Source organism: Squalius cephalus (genome assembly GCF_949319135.1).
Source record: "Squalius cephalus genome assembly, chromosome: 18".
Classification (NCBI taxonomy): Eukaryota; Metazoa; Chordata; class Actinopteri; order Cypriniformes; family Leuciscidae; genus Squalius; species Squalius cephalus.
Genome location: NC_137139.1, coordinates 34042352 through 34062372, shown reverse-complemented (window position 1 = coordinate 34062372; position 20021 = coordinate 34042352). Strand labels below are relative to the sequence as shown.

Below are 20021 nucleotides of genomic sequence, written 5' to 3'. Positions count from 1 at the left end.
TAAGCTCCTCAGCAGAAAACTTAATGTGAGAGCTTGCACGCTGCCTTATATACCCGGAAGTGGGGTGTGGCTTGTGATGCAAATCTCACTCGCAATGTCCATTGGCTTGTTCTTTTATCACTCAAATGTGATTGGGCTCTCAGGCGAGATCCCAATACATCAGTTCAGTCTGACATAAAGTCTCTGGTCTCTCCCTCAGGGAATGGGGGTTACATTAGTAACCTAGACATTTTCTTTTCTGTGTCTTGACATGTTAAAGAACCTGTCCCTTTTTTTTATTTAAATAACAGCTAAATTCAATAGTCTTTCATTGCATCTGATAAAAGCTGATTTTGTTACCCTCAAAACTGTCTGACATGGACTAAAAGATTCAAAACTATAATTTTGAATTCATATGATCTTTAAATGTTTGTTTTTTAAAAATAAGACTGTAAGAAGATGGAAAGCTATATTCAGTTATAAATGTGTCTATGTTTTTCTCTGTATGTAGAATCAGCTGGTTCAGACACAGACAGACGTTCATCAGATGATCCAGGACAGAATGAAGAAGATTCAAGAGATTAAACACTCAGTAGAGCTGAGAAAGGTTTGTGCTTCGATCAACCCGAGTTCATTTCCTGACTCATGGTCATTTTCGATCCCCCTTTCACTTTGATTTTTACTTTCTGTTCACTCTCTAACTATCATTGCAAAAAATACATTTAAAAAATGTTATGTATCATAATAGTTCAATCTAATTAATAAAGGCACTGAATTAAATTGATAGTTCTGCCATTATCTAGTAACCCTCATTTTGCCCCAAACTGTCACGGAACGTCAAAAGTGAAGCGAGGATACAAGTGCAGGTAAGGAAATTTATTAAATAATTAACAAAAATCAAACTACAAACAAAAACTCCCCGTGGGGGAAAACAAGGCAGGCAAAAATCAGGAACATAACACAGGGGGAAAACATAGACAACGATCGACACAGACTGCAAACAAGAGGGAACTAATAAAGGGAAACTAATCAAGGGGGAACAGGTGAAAGAACTCAAACAATAATCAGATAACAAGGGGGAGGGACCAGACAATGACATGAGCACATGGCCCAAAATAACAAAAACACCCATGTGCAGCACAGGACAGGACAAGCATGTGACATTACCCCCTCCCTACGGAGCGGCTACCAGACGCTCCATCAGACCAGGGCGGGGGACGGGAGGGACAGACCAGGGCGGGACGGGAGGGACAGACCAGGGCGGGGCGGGAAGGACAGACCAGGGCGGGGCGGGAGGGACAGACCAGGGCACAGACAGTCCGACAGCCGACCAGGCCGGAGATGACAGTTCAACAGGTGGCTTGGACAGAGGAGACAACCCCTCGGGCGGCCAGGGCGGCGACGACCCCTCGGGCGGCCAGGGCGGAGACGACCCCTCGGGCGGCCAGGGCGGCGACGACCCCTCGGGCGGCCAGGGCGGCGACGACCCCTCGGGCGGCCAGGGCGGCGACGACCCCTCGGGCGGCCAGGGCGGCGACGACCCCTCGGGCGGCCAGGGCGGCGACGACCCCTCGGGCGGCCAGGGCGGCGACGACCCCTCGGGCGGCCAGGGCGGCGACGACCCCTCGGGCGGCCAGGGCGGCGACGACCCCTCGGGCGGCCAGGGCGGCGACGACCCCTCGGCCGGCCAGGGCGCAGGAACTGGAACAGACACCAATGGCTCAGGCACTGGAACTGGCACCACCGACTCAGGCACTGGAACTGGCACCACCGACTCAGGCACTGGAACTGGCACCACCGACTCAGGCACTGGAACTGGCACCACCGACTCAGGCACTGGAACTGGCACCACCGACTCAGGCACTGGAACTGGCACCACCGACTCAGGCACTGGAACTGGCACCACCGACTCGGGCACTGGAACTGGCACCACCGGCTCGAGAACAGACACCACCGGCCCAGGAACAGACACCACCGGCCCAGGAACAGACACCACCGGTCCAAGTGTGTGCGTAGCCCACACACACCACATGGCTGTGGCCATAATGGCCAGTGTCGCGGTTACTGAGGGCTCAGGAACAGATGCCTCCGGCTCAGGCTCAGGAACAGACACCACCGGCTCAGGAACAGACACAGAAACAGACACAAGCACAGGCACAGACTCAGGAACAGACACTGGCTCCGGCTCAGGAACAGACACTGGCTCCGGCTCAGGAACAGACACTGGCTCCGGCTCAGGAACAGACACTGGCTCCGGCTCAGGAACAGACACTGGCTCCGGCTCAGGAACAGACACTGGCTCCGGCTCAGGAACAGACACTGGCTCCGGCTCAGGAACAGACACTACCGGCTCAAGAATAGACACAGGCACAGGCTCAGGGACAGCCACCGGCTCAGGTTCAGGAACAGACACAGGCTCGACGGCGGCCATCTTGTCAGGGAACACAGGCTCGGCAGACGTGGCATGAACACTCTCGGCGGCGGCCATCTTGTCTGAAGATACAGGCTTGGCAGACGTGACGTGAATACTCTCGGTGGCGGCCATCTTGTCTGAAGACACAGGCTCGGCAGACGTGACGTGAACACTCTCAGCGGCTGTCATCTTGTCTGAAGACACAGGCTCGGCAGGCGTGACGTGAACAGTCTCTGGATCAGCAGACGTGACGTGAACAGTCTCTGGCTGGATGGAACTCATGTGCTTCCTCCTCCTCCGCTTCCGAGAGCGTGGTGTGGGAGTTACCGTCTCCGTCGCAGATTCTACGGCTACCTCTGGGGGATCTGCAACTTCCCCAGCTGGTGGATTCCCTTGACGCTCTATGTAATTTAAGAATCTCTCAAAAGTCAGACGTTCCAGACCTATCATTGTCCAGTAACTTCTGGGCTCATCAAGGGCATAATTAAATAGGTCCTTAAGTGCTGCATCCCCAAGGCCGAGCCCTTCCGCTGCCGCACTGAATCTCAGGGCGAAATCCTTCATTTTGGTCCCCTGTTGTCGGAGAGAAGCCAAATTACTGAATCTCATGATTCGCTCATAGTGAGGGCAGGAAACAGGGGCAATCGGTGGTTGGCGGGAGTCCTTCTGCTGAATCCTCATGTTGGTCGATCGTTCTGTCACGGAACGTCAAAAGTGAAGCGAGGATACAAGTGCAGGTAAGGAAATTTATTAAATAATTAACAAAAATCAAACTACAAACAAAAACTCCCCGTGGGGGAAAACAAGGCAGGCAAAAATCAGGAACATAACACAGGGGGAAAACATAGACAACGATCGACACAGACTGCAAACAAGAGGGAACTAATAAAGGGAAACTAATCAAGGGGGAACAGGTGAAAGAACTCAAACAATAATCAGATAACAAGGGGGAGGGACCAGACAATGACATGAGCACATGGCCCAAAATAACAAAAACACCCATGTGCAGCACAGGACAGGACAAGCATGTGACACAAACATGATTTTTTCTCATAGAGCACAAATATTGGTGAATTGCACTTGAGTGTCCTTTGTGTTCCAATGAGAATCACACATTTTAAGTGACATAAGGTTAATTGATGATGAGATCATTTTCATTTTGGGTTGAACTATCCCTTTAAATAATATGTAAATAAATATGTAAGATTAACAAATAGAACATCTTTGAACTGTTTTCAATCATCAGAGAAACACAGAGGAAGAGAGATCCTCCAGTGTGGAGATTTTCACTGATCTGATCCGCTCCATTGAGAGATGTCAGTCTGAGCAGCTGAAGATGATGGAGGAACAGCAGAAAGCAGCAGAGAAACAGGCTGAAGATCTCATTAAAGAGCTGCATCAGGAAATCACTGAGCTGAAGAGGAGAAACACTGAGCTGGAGCTGCTCTCACACACTGAAGATCATCTCCATCTCATACAGGTCTGTCAACATCTGTCTCAGTCAATATGTACAATATTACCATGTGTTCCATGTGTTTGATAGGAGAACGTGAAGAGGATGCTGGCGCTGTCTGTTCGCCGCTTCTCCAGTCACGCTAAAATAACGCCAAGTTTTTAACCTTTTATTCTTTTACTATCCTTGCCACTGACCAGCTATCTGGATAGATATCAGGTAGCTTTCGAGTCTAGCGGTGGCCTACCTGTTGCCGCTAGCAAAACATCTGCTCGAAGACTACCTGGAATTGGTCATCGCTGCTGCTACCGCAGTCGGAAAAGTCTCCTCCTGGACAGCCTGGACTCAGCTTGTCCACACCATCGTGAAGTGCATCTGGGAAGCCTGAAACCACCCATCGGCGCTGCCGCAGAGTTGAAAGTCCTTGCAGCTAGCATTCTGGCTACACGGCTAAAAACAACCTGCACCTCTTCCACTATGTTGAGTTACTCCGTCAACCAGCTGATGAATCTCAACAGTTTCCTCACTCCACCGTGCACTGCAATGCTTAAACAACTAGGACTTCTCCGCCGTCCGTGCTATATCCATAGAAGTTCCCGCAGAAAGTTTGTCTGTTCACAGACAAGTCTTACCATCCCGGCTCTCTGGTCAGCAACGCGAACTGCCGCTCCACGCACACGTCATCAGAGTGCTGTATCCTACCGGATAAGTAGTTTGGATGTCTCCATGGCAACACCACTCAGTGAGCTGAAAGGAAAACGTGGAGTGGACTCCAGTCTGCTACGGCCAGTGCAAAGATTTGTTGCATCATTAAGTAGCAAAATCGAACTCTTAAATGCACAGTCTATTACAAACAAATCCTGCCTCATTCATGACCATATCCTGGATAAATCCCTGGATTATATGTGCATTACAGAGACCTGGCACCAACCAAATACATTTTCTTCTTTAAATGAGAGCTGTCCCCAAGGATATAGCTACCTCCAGAAAGCTTGCAGCACAGGGAGTGGTGGCGGCCTGTCAGTCATCCATCGCAGCGATCTGGAACTATCTCTGCAACCATTACCTGAACTATCTTCATTTGAATGCCTTGCAATTAAGTCCCCTTCCCCTGTGCTGTTCCTCCTCATCTACCGACCACCAAAACCAAACACATCATTTATCACTGAGATGCCAAATCTCCTCACAACTTTCTGCACATCCTCCACCGATGTTATAATTTTAGGTGATATGAACATCCATTTTGACACCCCCTCCTGCCGTTTTGCATCTGAATTTCTTCAACTACTGGACTGCATTAACTTACAGATGGTGGTCAACCAGAATGCCTATTACCGCCGCGCCAGCCGCCGCGGCGAAATTACCGCGGCGAAAATAAACCAGCCGCATTTCAAAGTCGTTCCCGAAATGACCGCCAGGTGGCGCAAAGGGACATTGTGCAAAACAGCAGCAATTGCCGTATTTTAAAATGTAAGTGGGTTAAATAATAGGCATATTTTTCATATATATAAATAGGCCTATTAGGCTACAACAGAATAGAACCAAAGATAGAATCAATTTTACAGCTAAAAAAATAGAATCAAAAGTTAAAAATAGAGACGATGTTAGGAGCAATGACGCTGAATATTTTTACTATTCTATTGAGGAATTAGATAAACGAAGAGCTCTCGTGAGCGATACAATTGCACAGTAATTTATAGTGATTTCAAAAGCAGTCCTTAAAAAAAAAATTACATGGAGTAGTGTGGCATAATTTTTGAGAGATTACGCGGAACACGTTTTAGTTAAGATCCTGGTTTCAATGCCCTTAATGTATATAGGCTAGGCTTTAAAAAAAAATTCACAACGCGTTTTGAGATTGTTTTGAATTAAACATTGAAGTTTAAAATGTAGTGTTTTGGCACACCAGGCCGAGTGGCGTTACGCATTGTTCAAAAATCAGGTTTTATTCTGGCATGTTGAATTGGCGTTAATATTTTTTATTTTTATTTATTAGATTTAGATTTTAGGTTTTGTTAGATTTATTTTTCTCATAACAGCTAAAATAACTTAATATATGCCTTGTCTTCATATGATTTTTATCAATGAACTAGTGTTTTCTGACAGTGTCGACTGCAAAGATGAAGTTGACGATCGCCATATTTGTAGTGAACGCACCTAGAGAGAAATGCACAAAGACATAATCAGAGAGTAGCCTTTTTCTTTTTCGTTTTGAATTATTTCGTTTGAAGACATTTCAAGCTTTGTGTATTTGATGTATTTATCATGTCTGTGTGAGGCATACGCTGAGTTTCGTTAAATTAGGAGGATGAGATGCGCTCCAGCTGACGTGCAATGCAAGTGACCTCACGGGCGCCTCTATGATTAGTGTCTGTTTGCTTCTCTTACTTATTGAATCCAGACAATTGGGTGATGAAAAAATGATTAAAATTAAGATACAATTTATAGAAAACGAAATTCACTTTAAAAAAAGGTTTCTACTAAACAAAACTTAATGAAGTGGTCAAAATCATGTCTGACCCACTCCATATCCATCTCTCGATATAATGCATCCTATCTTACTCATGCTGTTCACTTTTCATATTCAACATAGATTGAAAAAACAACATTATAATATTTTAACAAATATGATACTAAATGAGATTATTTAATGTCTACAACAGTATAGTAGGCCTATAGACTCTATTTGTACAAATTGCTGCACGTTAATGTAATTAAATGAAACCTTGTAACGAATTCACACTGTAGACTGTGTACAGTTGAGACACCTTAAATAACTTGCGTTCGCAGCAAGCACAAGTTGTGATTTTTGCTGTGCACTTGCATATTAGTGTCAGCTGGGAAGGAAATATAGAGACCAGGGGCCTCATTTATAAAACTTTGCTTATGATTTGCGTCAGAAGTGGCGTACGGATGAAACATAGGACGTGCGTACGCACAGAAATATTCGGATTTATAAAACCGTGCGCACGCACATCCTACGCAGTTTTCCCTTAATAAATCACAATCAATTATAAATGTAGCGCAGCTTTTGCGGCTTCATGTCACGCCCATAGTTGCCCATAAATAGACCGTGAAACGCCCACAAGTTAATATTCATCGATTGCGAAATCATGGCAAACACAGAGGAAAACCAAGAAACGTAACTTCACTCACGCGCAAGCGTGAAGCGCATGATCAGCCATTGTGCGTCATTACATATTGTGATGGCATCATGGCTTTTTATTACCATTCATTTGATTGCATCTGACAAGCTACAGATGTGTTATGAGGATGAATTGCATAACATGCTAATATTATTGCAGAACATATTTATATATTTTTGCAAATATGTGTTAAATTGCATTTCTGTTGTAATCTTCGTTTGATTTTGTTTGTTTTACACTGCAGATCGATCAAACGGGTGTTTGTGTAGGCTGTTAATTGTAAGACTTGCTTTGTGAAGTCTTCATGTTATTTATGAGAGGCAGTATTGCCATTCCTTTTACACAACGATCTACAGTTTCACACACTTTCACGTGTTTCTTCCATCTGCCGACGGTGTCGCCATTTCTCATTTCACCCGTTTTTGTGCGTACGCCTGGGTCAGAGCTTGCGTGAAGGACCGCACATTTTCCCGTCAAGTTTGCTTTTTATAAATACCAATTATTGCGTAGAGAGCGGCGTACGCCTTCTTTTGTGCGTACGCAACGTTTATAAATGAGGCCCCAGACCTCTTGGAACTTTAATTGAATACATAGCGTTGGTAAAGCATACTGAAATTACATCCCTACAAATGTATTAGGCCCTACTGAAAATAAATGTATCGAATTTAAGCAAAGTAGCCTAAATGTTAAGACTGTAAGCCCTTTACTTTTTTACGTAGCCTAAAGGACTCTTATAGCCGACTTTGGGTTAATTTAATTTGTAGAGGATTTTTTAACTCAAACATTAACACTGAAATAAATTAAACTAAATTATTGTAATTTTTTGGCACACCACGACGAGCGCTATGCATTGTTCTAAAGCCAGGTTTTATTCTGGCATGTTGAATTAGTGTTCAACAAATGCGGCGGCGCGTTCATTTGAATGAAGAGCGTTTCTCGCTCGTGTGAGCGAACACACACTGGAACGTTAGGCCATATCGCAACGAGTGAATCGTGGCCGAGTGGTTGAACTTACGTTACGATCATTTAGATGACACGGGTTCGAATCCCGAACTAACTTGGACTACTGGTGTTTTTATATTAGCCTATTAATGCATTTTATAGTCTATTGTTGATGCAGAGAGATTTGTCTTCTAAAACATTTTTTTTGCCTATTTACAAAATAAAATCGCCATGCATTTCCATTTTACACTAAGGAACAAATATTATACAATGACTTTACTTCTGTAGCCTATAATAATTCATATATATGACGTTTAAACGACAAACAATAAAATCAGAACCAGTATTCTGTTGCGTTCATGGTTCCAGTGGCAGTAATGCATCCACGGCTTTTCAAAATGTCACAAAGCGTTTTGAGATTGTTTTGAATTAAATATTTAAGTTTATAATTTGTTTGGCACGACGAGTGGCAAACTCTTTGTTTTGTTTTGCAAACTCAGCTAGCCTGTGGGGGGTTTGGAGAAGGCAATACTTTGCTTTATCGTGGGGGTGCAGGACAGAGGTGTTAATGTTCCGTCTTTCATGGTGTCGGAGCCAGCCTGATGAGCAGGCAAAGGCTAAATTCTTTTAAGGATTAATCTCAAAATCTCCAAAAGTCCATAGCCTATGTACAGTAGGCCCTATATCTTATTAAATTATATATTGTAGTTTTATTGATTGTATAGGTTTTCCACAAACAATTTAAATTTAGCAGATACAGAGCTCTTTTATTGCGACCCACCTCGTTTTATTGTAAGGTGAATTCAGCAAGGCATGTTGTATCTTTGAAGGAACAAAAGCTATTTGTTACAGTTTTTTCTTTCGTGATTTGTGTGGATGACACACAGCGACATATACAGTATTATCAGCTGTATGGTGTTTTTTTACGCTGAAATGCTTAATTTCGAGAGAGACCCGCCGCGCGCAGTGCAGGGAGACCAAACTTACTAAAAAAATATCCAGCGCGAGAGAGGCAAAGAAAAACGCCTGTTCTTAATTTATGTTGCTTTGAACTTTTTCCGTTTTGTACCGTTTTAATTTTTTAATTTAGCTGCAATTTCTTTGACAATAGAAATTTAAAATGTTGCAAGAATAGGCCTAAGATTCTGTGTTTCTTATTTTGCATCACAAAGGGAATAAACTCTATCGATGCAACCCTGTTTAAATAAATAAACTGTCCCGACACTTTATTCATATCTTAAAATGTGCGATGGGTTTTCAAACTTAATTAATTTTATTTTTCTTTTACATTTTCATTGTTTATTTTTTAATTGAAAGCAATACTGTATTGAAAGTATTTTTCTGATTTGTTCGATCTGTTTTGAAAAATGTCTTCCGTTGATATGGCCGGGTATACTGTCAGTCATCTCAATCTCGTGAATGATTCACACACACACAAAAAAAAATAATTTAGCAGATTAAAGACGAGCTTCATCATCTTCATTTTCTGGTGCGATCGACTGACAGTCTTCCTTCATCAGATGTGTCGTCTTTGCAGCGGGAATGTAGCAAATTTATGTTGTAATGTACAATTGATAATTAAACAAGATGATTGACTTTAATAAACAGATACATATTTAAGCATCAACAACACTGTCGGCTACACTGAGATTCGATCTCAGATCGTTTGAATCTCCGAGAGGCTCTTGTTAATGCTTTGACCACAGAGCTACCGTCTGAATCGCCAACGTCTACTATTTTCTCTGTTTTAAAAGTTTGTAACATGTAAGGCTATTTAGTTCTGAATATAACAAAGAATGCTTAAACCGACTACATCGGTTAGGAGCTGCAAGTCCTGAAAATGTTTTAATTTCACGGTAAATTATTTTAATTTATTTCACTGTTATGTTTCAGTTAATAAATCTACAAACACATTAAAATAACACGAAGAAAATGACAAGTAACCTATTGACATAGCCTTTCTAAATTATAGAAAAACTGGGCACACAATGTTAACGTGTGTCTACACTCTAAAAAATGCTGGGTTAAAAACAACCCAATTTGGGTTATTTGGCAACCCAGCGCTGGGTAAATATTGGACAGAACACATGCTGGGTTATTTTGACCCAGCAGGCTGGGTTTTTATACATTAACCCATCTGCTGGGTTGTTTTTAATCAGTGCTGGGTCAAACAACCCCCATGCTACAGGTTATTAATTTTAGATAATAATAATAATAAAAAAACGAATAGAAAAATACAAAAATATTAATAACAATAATAACACTACTGTTTATTGATTCAATTAAAGTGTTTATTCCAGGAAATTAATATAATCATAAATACATTCATGTAAAAAAAAAATAGACATCTGCAACATAAACGGAGGCCCACAAAAATCATTTGTGCTAAAATGTTGGTGTTAAAATATTATAAAATGGTAAGATTCTCAAAATTCAAAACTCTACACTTATAAACTGTAAAATAGCCTACAGCTTAAGATTCTATTCACAAAGAATACAATAAAAACACATAAGTACATACATTGTAATTCACTTAAATAAGCAATCATTTAGTCATGTGCAGCAAAAATGGGAGGCACATCTCTGCGTAAAAACAGTAAGTACATACATTGCAATTCATTTTAAATAAGCAATCATTTAGTCCTGTGTAGCAAAATAAAAACATGAAACTCTATACCTATAAACTGTAAAATAACCTAGCTAAAAATTATCTTCACAAAATGATAAAAAAAAAAAAAACTGAGTCAACTTTTCCAGAGTTTCCCCTTCACCAAAACACTGTCCAGCCATTCCAAGCTCCAAGACAAAGGGGGAGGGTTTTGCTTCTCTCTGCCTTTCCAGGTAAAGCACCATGTTGGTTCCAGACTAAATGAGGGAAAGACAATATCAGACACATAATTATTTAAAAGTGTGTCTTAGGTTTTCATAAGAGCAGTCTTAAATTAGTTAAATACCATCTTAAATTAACTTAAAGAATTAGTTCACCCCAAAATATACATTTCCTAATCATTTACTCACCCCAGTGCCATCCAGGATATCCATGTCTTTCTTTCTTCAGTCGAAAAGAAATTAAGTTTTTTTGAGGAAAACATTTCAGTATGTTTCTACACAGAATAGACTTAAATGGCAACCAACTATCCCAACGTTCAAAGAAGGTTCAAATGTCCGTCTCAATGCAGCTTCAGAGTCTCTACACAATCCCAGTTGAGAAATAAGAGTCTTATCTAGCGAAACGATCGGTCATTTAAAAACAAAAAACAAAAAAAACATTTATATACTATTAAACCACAAATGGCTTATGGTTTCGCTAGATAACACCCTTATTTCTCGACTGGGATTGTGTAGAGACTCTGAAGCTGCATTGAGATGGACATTTGAACCTTCTTTGAACGTTGGGATAGTTGGTTGCCATTTAAGTCTATTCTGTGTAGAAACATACTGAAATGTTTTCCTCAAAAAACTGAATTTCTCTTCCACTGAAGAAAGAAAGACATGGATCTTGGAAGACATTGGGGTGAGTCAATTATTAGGAAATTTTCATTTTGGGGTGAACTAATCCTTTAAAGAGTTGTGAGAAAATGAAATGCATGTCAGATTCAAGCAGGAATAAAACGATTTATTGTGCAGCCCTACAAACAGGTGTAAAGAAATGAGCCTGCTCTTTTTGTCCCCTGTTGTTTTACTTACCGGTTGTACATCAATGGATGAGGTTCTTGTCTCTTGAATAGTTGGCCGAAAGGTTTTGTGGCCAATCTTACACAGGCGGGGGAAGAATGACAGGCAGGATTGTAAGTGCTAGTATGCCTTTGGAATCTAAGAATAGAAAAATGGCAGATTAGAACATGTTCGTTCATCAGCTTTTAAATTAAGCAAAGTGCATTTCTAACTAAGGTCAACTTAGAATGAGTGAAATTAGCTTAAATATATAACAGTTAAATATGTACTCTGGTAATCTGAAAACATTTAGTGTTATTAAAGGTATAGTTCACCATAAAATGCAAATTTACTCACCCTCATGTCAAATTTACTCGCCTCATTTACTCACCCTCACGTTGTTCCAAACCTTTTTTTGGAACTTTTTTTGAAGTTTCTTTCTTCTGCTGAACACAAAAAGATTTTTTAAAGAATGTCAGTAACAAGATAGTTGACGGTAGCCACTGACTTCCATAATAGGAAAAAAGTACTATAAAAGTCAATGGCTATTGTTAACTGTTTTGTTACCAACATTTTTTTTAAATATCTTCTTTTGTGTTCAGGAGAAGAAAATCATTCAGGTTTGTAATACCATGAGGGTGAGTAAATGACGACAGAATTTTCCTTTTGAGGTGAACTATCCCTTAAAGCAGTGCTTCTCAAACCCGTCCTGGGGACCCCATACCACTGCACATTTTTTATATCTCCCTCATTTAACACACCTGATTCAGCTCATTAGTACAGACTGCAAAATTTAAATTGGGTGAGACATCCTAAATTATGGGGGTCCCAGGACATTTGAGAACCACTGCCTTAAACCAAGAAAGGGGCAAACAAGCACGGCTATCTATGAAATTACACTGACAACGACTAGGCACAGAAGTGGTACCCTATGCCAGCCCTACAATATAACTGATTTAAATTCACCCTACATGGTTTGACATTAAGTCTAGTTCGCACAAAAATGATATTTAACCCATGATTTACTCACCCTTAAGCCGTTCGAGATGCATATGTCAATCTTTTTTCAGACGAACACATTTTCCGTTATTTTAGAAAATGTCTTAGATCTTTCAGTGGTTATAATGTGAAGCAATGGGGTTCACCTCCTTCAAGTCCCAAAATGTGCATGCATCCTTCACAAAAGTAATCCGTAGGACGTAGCGTAGAAAGCGTCGTGACGTAGAACGAACGTGACAGCGCAGCCAGAGAGCAGAGCAAAACAAAACTCTACATTCATTCTACGTCAAGACGCTTTCTACGCTACGTCCTACGTCATACACCAGCATCCATCTCCATGAACGCGCGTCGACCGCTACCGGAAGCCAGTTATTTTCATTTATAAAGTTTTAAATATGTATATTTTTACGACAAAACCGCACGGATTACCCTCAGAAGGCCTTCGTTTATCCCCCTGGAGCCGGATGGATTACTTTTGTGAAGGATGCATGCACATTTTGGGACTTGAATGAGGTGGACCCCATTGCTTCACATTATAACCACTGAAAGATCGAAGACATTTTCTAAAATAACTGAAAATGTGTTTGTCTGAAAAATGATTGACATATGCATCTCAAACGGCTTGAGGGTGAGTAAATCATGGGTTAAATATCATTTTTGGGCAAACTATCCCTTTAAGGGTTAGGGTTGGCACTGGATGCAACTGTGAAAAAAAGATTACCTACAAAGAAAGAGAATTTGAAATACAAAATTGTTCATCACATATTTACCAGCAATTTTTCAATGAGGCACTCAAGACTCCAGTTGAGGAGATTTGTTGAACAAAAATGTCCATTGCTGTAAAAGAAAAGAAGGAAACATCTGATTAGTAATATCTTTACAAATTTAGCATGTATTACATGTACAATGTTTTTTAAATTTATTTTTATGCTGGCTCCAGTTAATTTAAAAAATATATATATAAATAATTTGAATGAATCATTACTTAATTAAAAAAATAAAAAAAATAAATAGACTAAATAATTTTTAACAGCTTAATTAACTATTGTTAATTCACAAGACTGTAAACAGAAGAAATGTTAATTTTGTGGATAATTAAAAAATATTTTATAAAATTACCTGTAGATATTTCATAGAATATTTTTATTCATTCCAATGTATTAGTCTATCGTTATAATAATTGCCCATTGCGCCCATTGACTTATTTGATTGCAGTTTCAAGATAAGTAAAAATAATAAATAAATGTTGTTAATGTTTATTCTTCCTGGCAGTTTTTTTTTTTAAATCATTCACGATTCAATGATCATCATAGTTATTTAATGACTGTGAACCAAATTGCATGACAAACCAAAATAATAAATTGTATTAGGCTATTTAATACATAAGCTTGGTTCCTCCTAAGGTTTTTTTCCCTCTCCATTCTGTCACCTGATGGAGTGTGGGTTCCTTGCCACTGTTGTCTCTGGCTTGCTTAGTTAGGGGCACTTAATTTTCAACAATATTATTGATTTAATTGCACTGACAATATCAGATGAGAACTGAACTGAACTGAACTGAATGACTCTTTTTTTCAGAGCCGGTTTAAGACCAAATTGTACTTCAGTAACTACTTTGATTATCTTTACATAGTTTCTGAACGTAACTGAAGCAACACTGAACTGACTTTAAATGAACAATGACAGTTTTTGATAAGAATTGTACTGAGCTGGACGATGACATCACTGTTTTCTGCAGAAATGCTTAGCCAAATTGAATTAAGGCGCACGCACCCAAACACAGAGAACATACTGCAGCATAATTCAATATTTTATGTAAAGCTACCTTTCGAAAATGACTAACAAACACAGTTAAATAATAGGTAACGTTAGACTTACAGCTTCTTTAACATATCCAGCCAGTGACGTTACACTGCATCCATCCAACACCGCCGAAATCAAGTAACCCGCAACATTTCTGGAGATAAAACAGACACCAACAACTGTACTTAGACATTGTAACCGTGTTTTAAGTGGAATAATTGATTACAGACCGTGTAAAAATAATGTATGTTATGTGTAACGTAACGTTAACGTTAGCATAACGGTCGCTAGTTCGACAGACGTCGACTTCGTCAATAATTCATAGTTCATTTCAACATAACTTCTTGTTGACTTTCTGACTTCTTTGACTAACGTTACTTAACATTAGGAAAGTTGTAATAAAACAGGGTTGCTCACCTTTACGCTCGCTCCTGCTTGAACCTCTCGTCCTCCTGTCGACGTAGTGATTTGAACAGTGTGGACAAAAGCGCGCGACTCGCGAGTCGCGAGGAGGCGCTGGGTCAAAATTTCCAAAACCCAAATGCTGGGTCATTGCCAGCTGATTACGGAGAAAATAACCCAGCAACATAGTCAAAATGCTCAACCCAGCATTTGGGTTTAAAAAATAACCCAGCATTTTTTAGAGTATACTTTGTTTGAATTTAATGAATTTGAATTCGTTTAACCACAATATTTATCTTGAATTTATCTGTGACCTCAACTCAAATTACTGCCGCGGCAGATTACGTCATAAAGAGAATAAACTGACACTTTTCAAAGTCTGTGATTACAGCGCCACTCAGCGGTAAAAGGCAGCAAATACACATCCCAATTTTGCCGCCGCGGGAACGGCGGCGGTAAAAGTCTCATTCTGGTTGACCACCATCTGTAAAACAACTTGTTGGTGTCCCCACACACACCAGGGGGCATACCTTGGACCTGGTCATTACAAACTCTGCCCCTCTCACCAACCTGCAGGTGTATGACCTAGGTGTGTCTGATCACAAGGTAATTTCTATGGATTTGCCACCGCCATTCAGCCTCTTCAAGCCTAAGCAAAATATTTGTTTCAGAAACCTAAAAACCTGCTAAAACAAGAACAGCCACCTTCACCCGCTCAGCACCCTGGTTCACAGATGGGCTTTGTAAGATGAAGGCAGCAGGGCGGGTCCTTGAGCGGCGTTTCAGAGCCTCTGGCCTCACTATCCACAAACAAATTTACCGGGAGCAACAACAAAAATATGCACAGTCCCTTAAAGAGGCAAGGCCACATTTCTACTCCGATGCAATCAGAAACAGCCCAGGAAATTCCAAGCAGCTTTTTTCCACTATAAATCACCTTCTCAAACCACAATCTCCCCCAATTACTGTCACTACAGAAGAACAGTGCAATAAATTAATGAATTTCTTCACGTCAAAAATTGCACATATTCGCTCTGCCCTTTCTGGTCCTCCCACCCAAACTGTTCCACCAACATATACCTTCTCCCAACTCCTAAACTGCTTTCCTGAGGTTTCATCAGAAGAGGTGCAGAACATCATCAGGAAGATGAAATCCTTCACCTGTCCCCTGGACCCTCTCCCAACCTCCCTGGTAAAAACTCATATCACTGTCCTAAGTCCCCTGATCACCACTGTTATAAATCATTCCCTCAAAACTGGTCATGTTCCCCCTGTCTTAAAAAAATGCCATTATCACACCACTGCTCAAAAAAACCACTCTTGTTCTGGAAGTCCTATCCAACTATAGGCCCATCTCCAATCTCCCCTTCATATCAAAAGTACTTGAGAAAGCAGTTGCCACCCACCTTCAGGACCACCTCAAACATAATAACTTCTTTGAAAAATTCCAGTCAGGTTTCAGCTCTGCTAACAGCACAGAGACTGCCCTCGTTAGAGTCACAAACGACCTCCTCATATCATCTGATGCTGGCTCTCCCTCCCTCCTCATCCTCCTGGACCTTTCTGCTGCATTTGACACTGTTGACCATGGCATTCTTTTAAACCAGATCCACCTCACTACTGGACTTAATGACACTGCCCTCAGTTGATTCAGATCATACCTCACAAACCGGACAGAATACATCTCCCTGGGCCACTCCAAATCAAATCCACACACAGTTACTTGCGGTGTCCCCCAGGGATCAGTCCTTGGCCCCATCCTCTTCATTCTGTACCTCACCCCCCTTGGCCAAATCATCAGCCGTCCCAAAATCTCATTCCACTGCTATGCTGATGACATACAGCTCTATGTACATGCCACAGCTGAAACCACACCCTCACAGTCATCCCCATCAAAACTCAGCACCTGTCTGGAGGAGACAAAGGTATGGATGGAGCACAACTTCCTTCAACTCAATAGCTCCAAAACCGAAGCCATCCTGGTTTGCACTCCTCACCAGATCAAATCATCATCCATAACCAGCATCACCTTTTCTGGCACCAACACTCCCCTCTCATTAATAGTCACTAATCTTGGTGTAAAAATGGACTCCCAACTCACTTTTGAAGCTCATATAAATCACCTATGCAAGACCTCTTTCTACCACCTACGTAACATCTCCAAACTCCGCCCTATTCTCACCCTCTCAGATGCTGAAAAGCTGGTTCATGCCTTTGTCTCTTCCAGACTGGACTATTGCAACGCACTTCTCTTTGGGATTCCTAGAAAGACTCTGCAGAGGCTTCAGTATATCCAAAATTCTGCAGCTAGGATCCAGATGAGAGTGCGGAAACATGAGCACATTACCCCCATTCTTCACTCACTCCACTGGCTTCACATCTCCACCAGGATTGAGTACAATGTTTCCCTCCTTACACATCAATGCATCCATGGACATGCCCCCCCCCCCCTCAAAGAACTTATCAACCCACAAAACACAACCCGTTGCCTCCGTTCCACTCACTCAAACCTCCTCCACATACCCAGAACCAGATTTAGGATGATGGGAGATAGGGCCTTTTGTACTGCGGCCCCACATCTGTAGAATGCCCTCCCTGACTCCCTGAGGGCACCTCAATCCACTGACTGTTTTAAAAAAGGCCTTAAGACATTTCTTTTTAGCAAAGCTTTTGGTCCCCTTTAGATGTTTTTTTAAAGAAGTGCTTATCTTTTTTGTTTTTAACCTGTAGCACTTTGAGATCTCGGATGAAATGTGCGTTATAAATAAAATGCATTATTATTATTATTATTATTATTACAGGACAAACACTGTTCTTTAAGGTCCACTAAATTGGCCCAATGACGGTGTCCAATCGTGTGGCTATAGGTTTCCTGTTTGTTCTGTCTTTTCAGTGCGCAAAGTGATTTAAAAATTCCCCTCAGTAAAAACCTTTAACTCATTTGCATATATCAATATTTGAGAAAGGTTGTAATACAGAAAATATCTAATTTATTAATATCTAATATATTTAGGGGAAGTATGGTGGTATCCATCCATATCCATACAGAGGTTTTGCCTCAACTGTGTAAAACATATTGAATTAACTACTTTAATAATAATGATCTTATTTAACAGTCTTCTCTCTCTCCTGCTGTAGATGAGCTCATCCCTGAACACTCGTCCACACACCAAGAACTGGACTGAGATCAGGATTGACTCTGATGTGAACTCTCTGAAAAGAGCTCTGATTCAACTGAAGAAAACTCTAGGTGCGACTCTTAATGAAAAACTCAGTCAAACTGGTATGTGAATATCAAATACAGTGTATAGATTTTTGTTAGTAACTATATTTTTCAAGATATATTGTGGGTTAAATAAAGTTTAAGCATCGGTGACCTGCTGGTGATAACTTAAACTTGCCAAGTTAGTATTGGACTGATATGATAAAATCACTAACTAAACCTAGTCTATTTAAAGTTATATCCAAACTTTAACTGATGTCGTTATTGCAGTATTACTTTAACTTACTTTAGAGACATGTAAACAACATGAAATATAACCAGTTTCACTACATGCCATTGATGCTGCTAATAGAGAGAAACTCACTGTTAACTTGAAATTATTGCTATGAATAATTCATCATTATATTATCATCAGTTTCCACAGGGTTGAAGTTTGTGCAGAAGTTTGCAGGTACAGTGTGACTGACACCATTTTCTTCAATACACTTACAATACTTTGTTTATAATCTGTATTATATGCTGTACACATAAATATATTTTGTTCTCTCTCAGTGGATGTGACTCTGGATCCTGATACAGCGAATTCATATCTCATCCTGTCTGATGATGGAAAACAAGTCAGTGATGGAGACTTTGAGCAGGGCGTCCCAGAAAACCCAAAGAGATTTGATGTGGGTCTTTGTGTTCTGGCAAAGCAGGGATTCAGTTCAGGGAGATTTTACTATGAGGTGCAGGTGAAGGGAAAGACTGGGTGGTGTTTAGGAGTGATCAGAGAATCCATTAAAAGGAAGGGGACGATCACACTGAAACCAGAGGATGGATTCTGGACTGTGATTCTGAGGAATGAGAATCAATATGTAGCTTGCGAACATCCATTTGTCTTTTTATCTCTGAGAGTGAAACCTGAGAAGGTTGGTGTGTTTGTGGATTATGAGGAGGGTCAGGTCTCTTTTTATGACGTGGAGTCCAGATCTCATATCTACTCTTTCACTGGTCAGACTTTCATTAAGAAACTCTTTCCATTTTTTAGCCCATGCGATAATGATGAGGGTAAAAACTCAAGCCCACTGATCATCACACCTGTCAGATAAAACGGACAAAATAACTTCAAAGTCTGAAAAGATTAACTATGGATGTGCTGTTTTTAGAATATGTAAATAAAAACCAAAAAAGAATTTGCACTAACCACAATCAAGTAGATTGTACTTACAAATATAAAGAAAATTAACGTGATACTAGTGCAAAAATGAAATGTATATACAGGCCCTTAAAAAAAAATCAGTCATTGACAAAACATCAACTATAATGAAATATTTGTAAGTTATGTGTACGTGTAAATGGCTAATTTGTTACAAATGCCTCATCCCCTCTTTAGATCTCTCCGTGGTCCTGACGGCCTTACAGAGAGCACCCTTTGAGCCTCTGCAGTCAGTGGAGATTAAAACCCTGTCCCTTAAGACAGCGCTCCTGACTGCGCTCACTTCTATTACAAGGGTGGGAGACCTGCGGGCATTTTCAGTCGACAAAATTTCAGGACTTCGCAACTTCGCTCTTTGTCTGCTATGGAGGACAGCTGAAGGGAAAGGCTGACTCCAAACAGAGGTTACCCCACTGGATATTGGATGCCATCTTCTTGACGTATCAATCCCAAGATCAGCCGTGCCCACTTGGAGTGAGAGCTCACTCAACATGCGGTGTGAGCGTTTGTGCACGGCACGTCTCTGGCAGACATATGCATAGCTGCACGCTGGGTGACACCCAACACATTCACCAGATTTTATAATCTCAGAGTGGAACCGGTGTCCTCCCGTGTGCTGTCTACAAGTAGATTGCCACAGGTCCCGTTTGCAGCGCCATTCCCCACCAAGGATGGGATGCAAGCCCCTATTTTGCTCCTCAGATGAGCTCCCCAGATGGCGAACCCTGTTGGAGTTCCTCCAGCATCCTCGGCAGTCAGGTGTTGTGAAGACACACAACTACTCGTGGATATGCCAGGTTGGTTGGCCCCTG

At 41.1% G+C, this 20021-nt stretch overlaps 1 protein-coding gene across 1 annotated transcript in view; it reads left to right on the top strand.

Moving 5' to 3' along the window:
* LOC307146309 (E3 ubiquitin-protein ligase TRIM39-like) overlaps positions 1–19536 on the top strand; it is a 33751-nt gene extending 14215 nt beyond the window's left edge. Inside the window, exons 4-8 of the mRNA XM_079850207.1 lie at positions 491–586; positions 3639–3872; positions 17927–18071; positions 18427–18462; positions 18564–19536. Coding sequence (XP_079706333.1) covers positions 491–586; positions 3639–3872; positions 17927–18071; positions 18427–18462; positions 18564–19102 — 1050 coding nt within the window. The 3' untranslated portion in view covers positions 19103–19536. The remainder of the gene's footprint in view (positions 1–490; positions 587–3638; positions 3873–17926; positions 18072–18426; positions 18463–18563) is intronic.
* Positions 19537–20021: the final 485 nt, after the last annotated feature.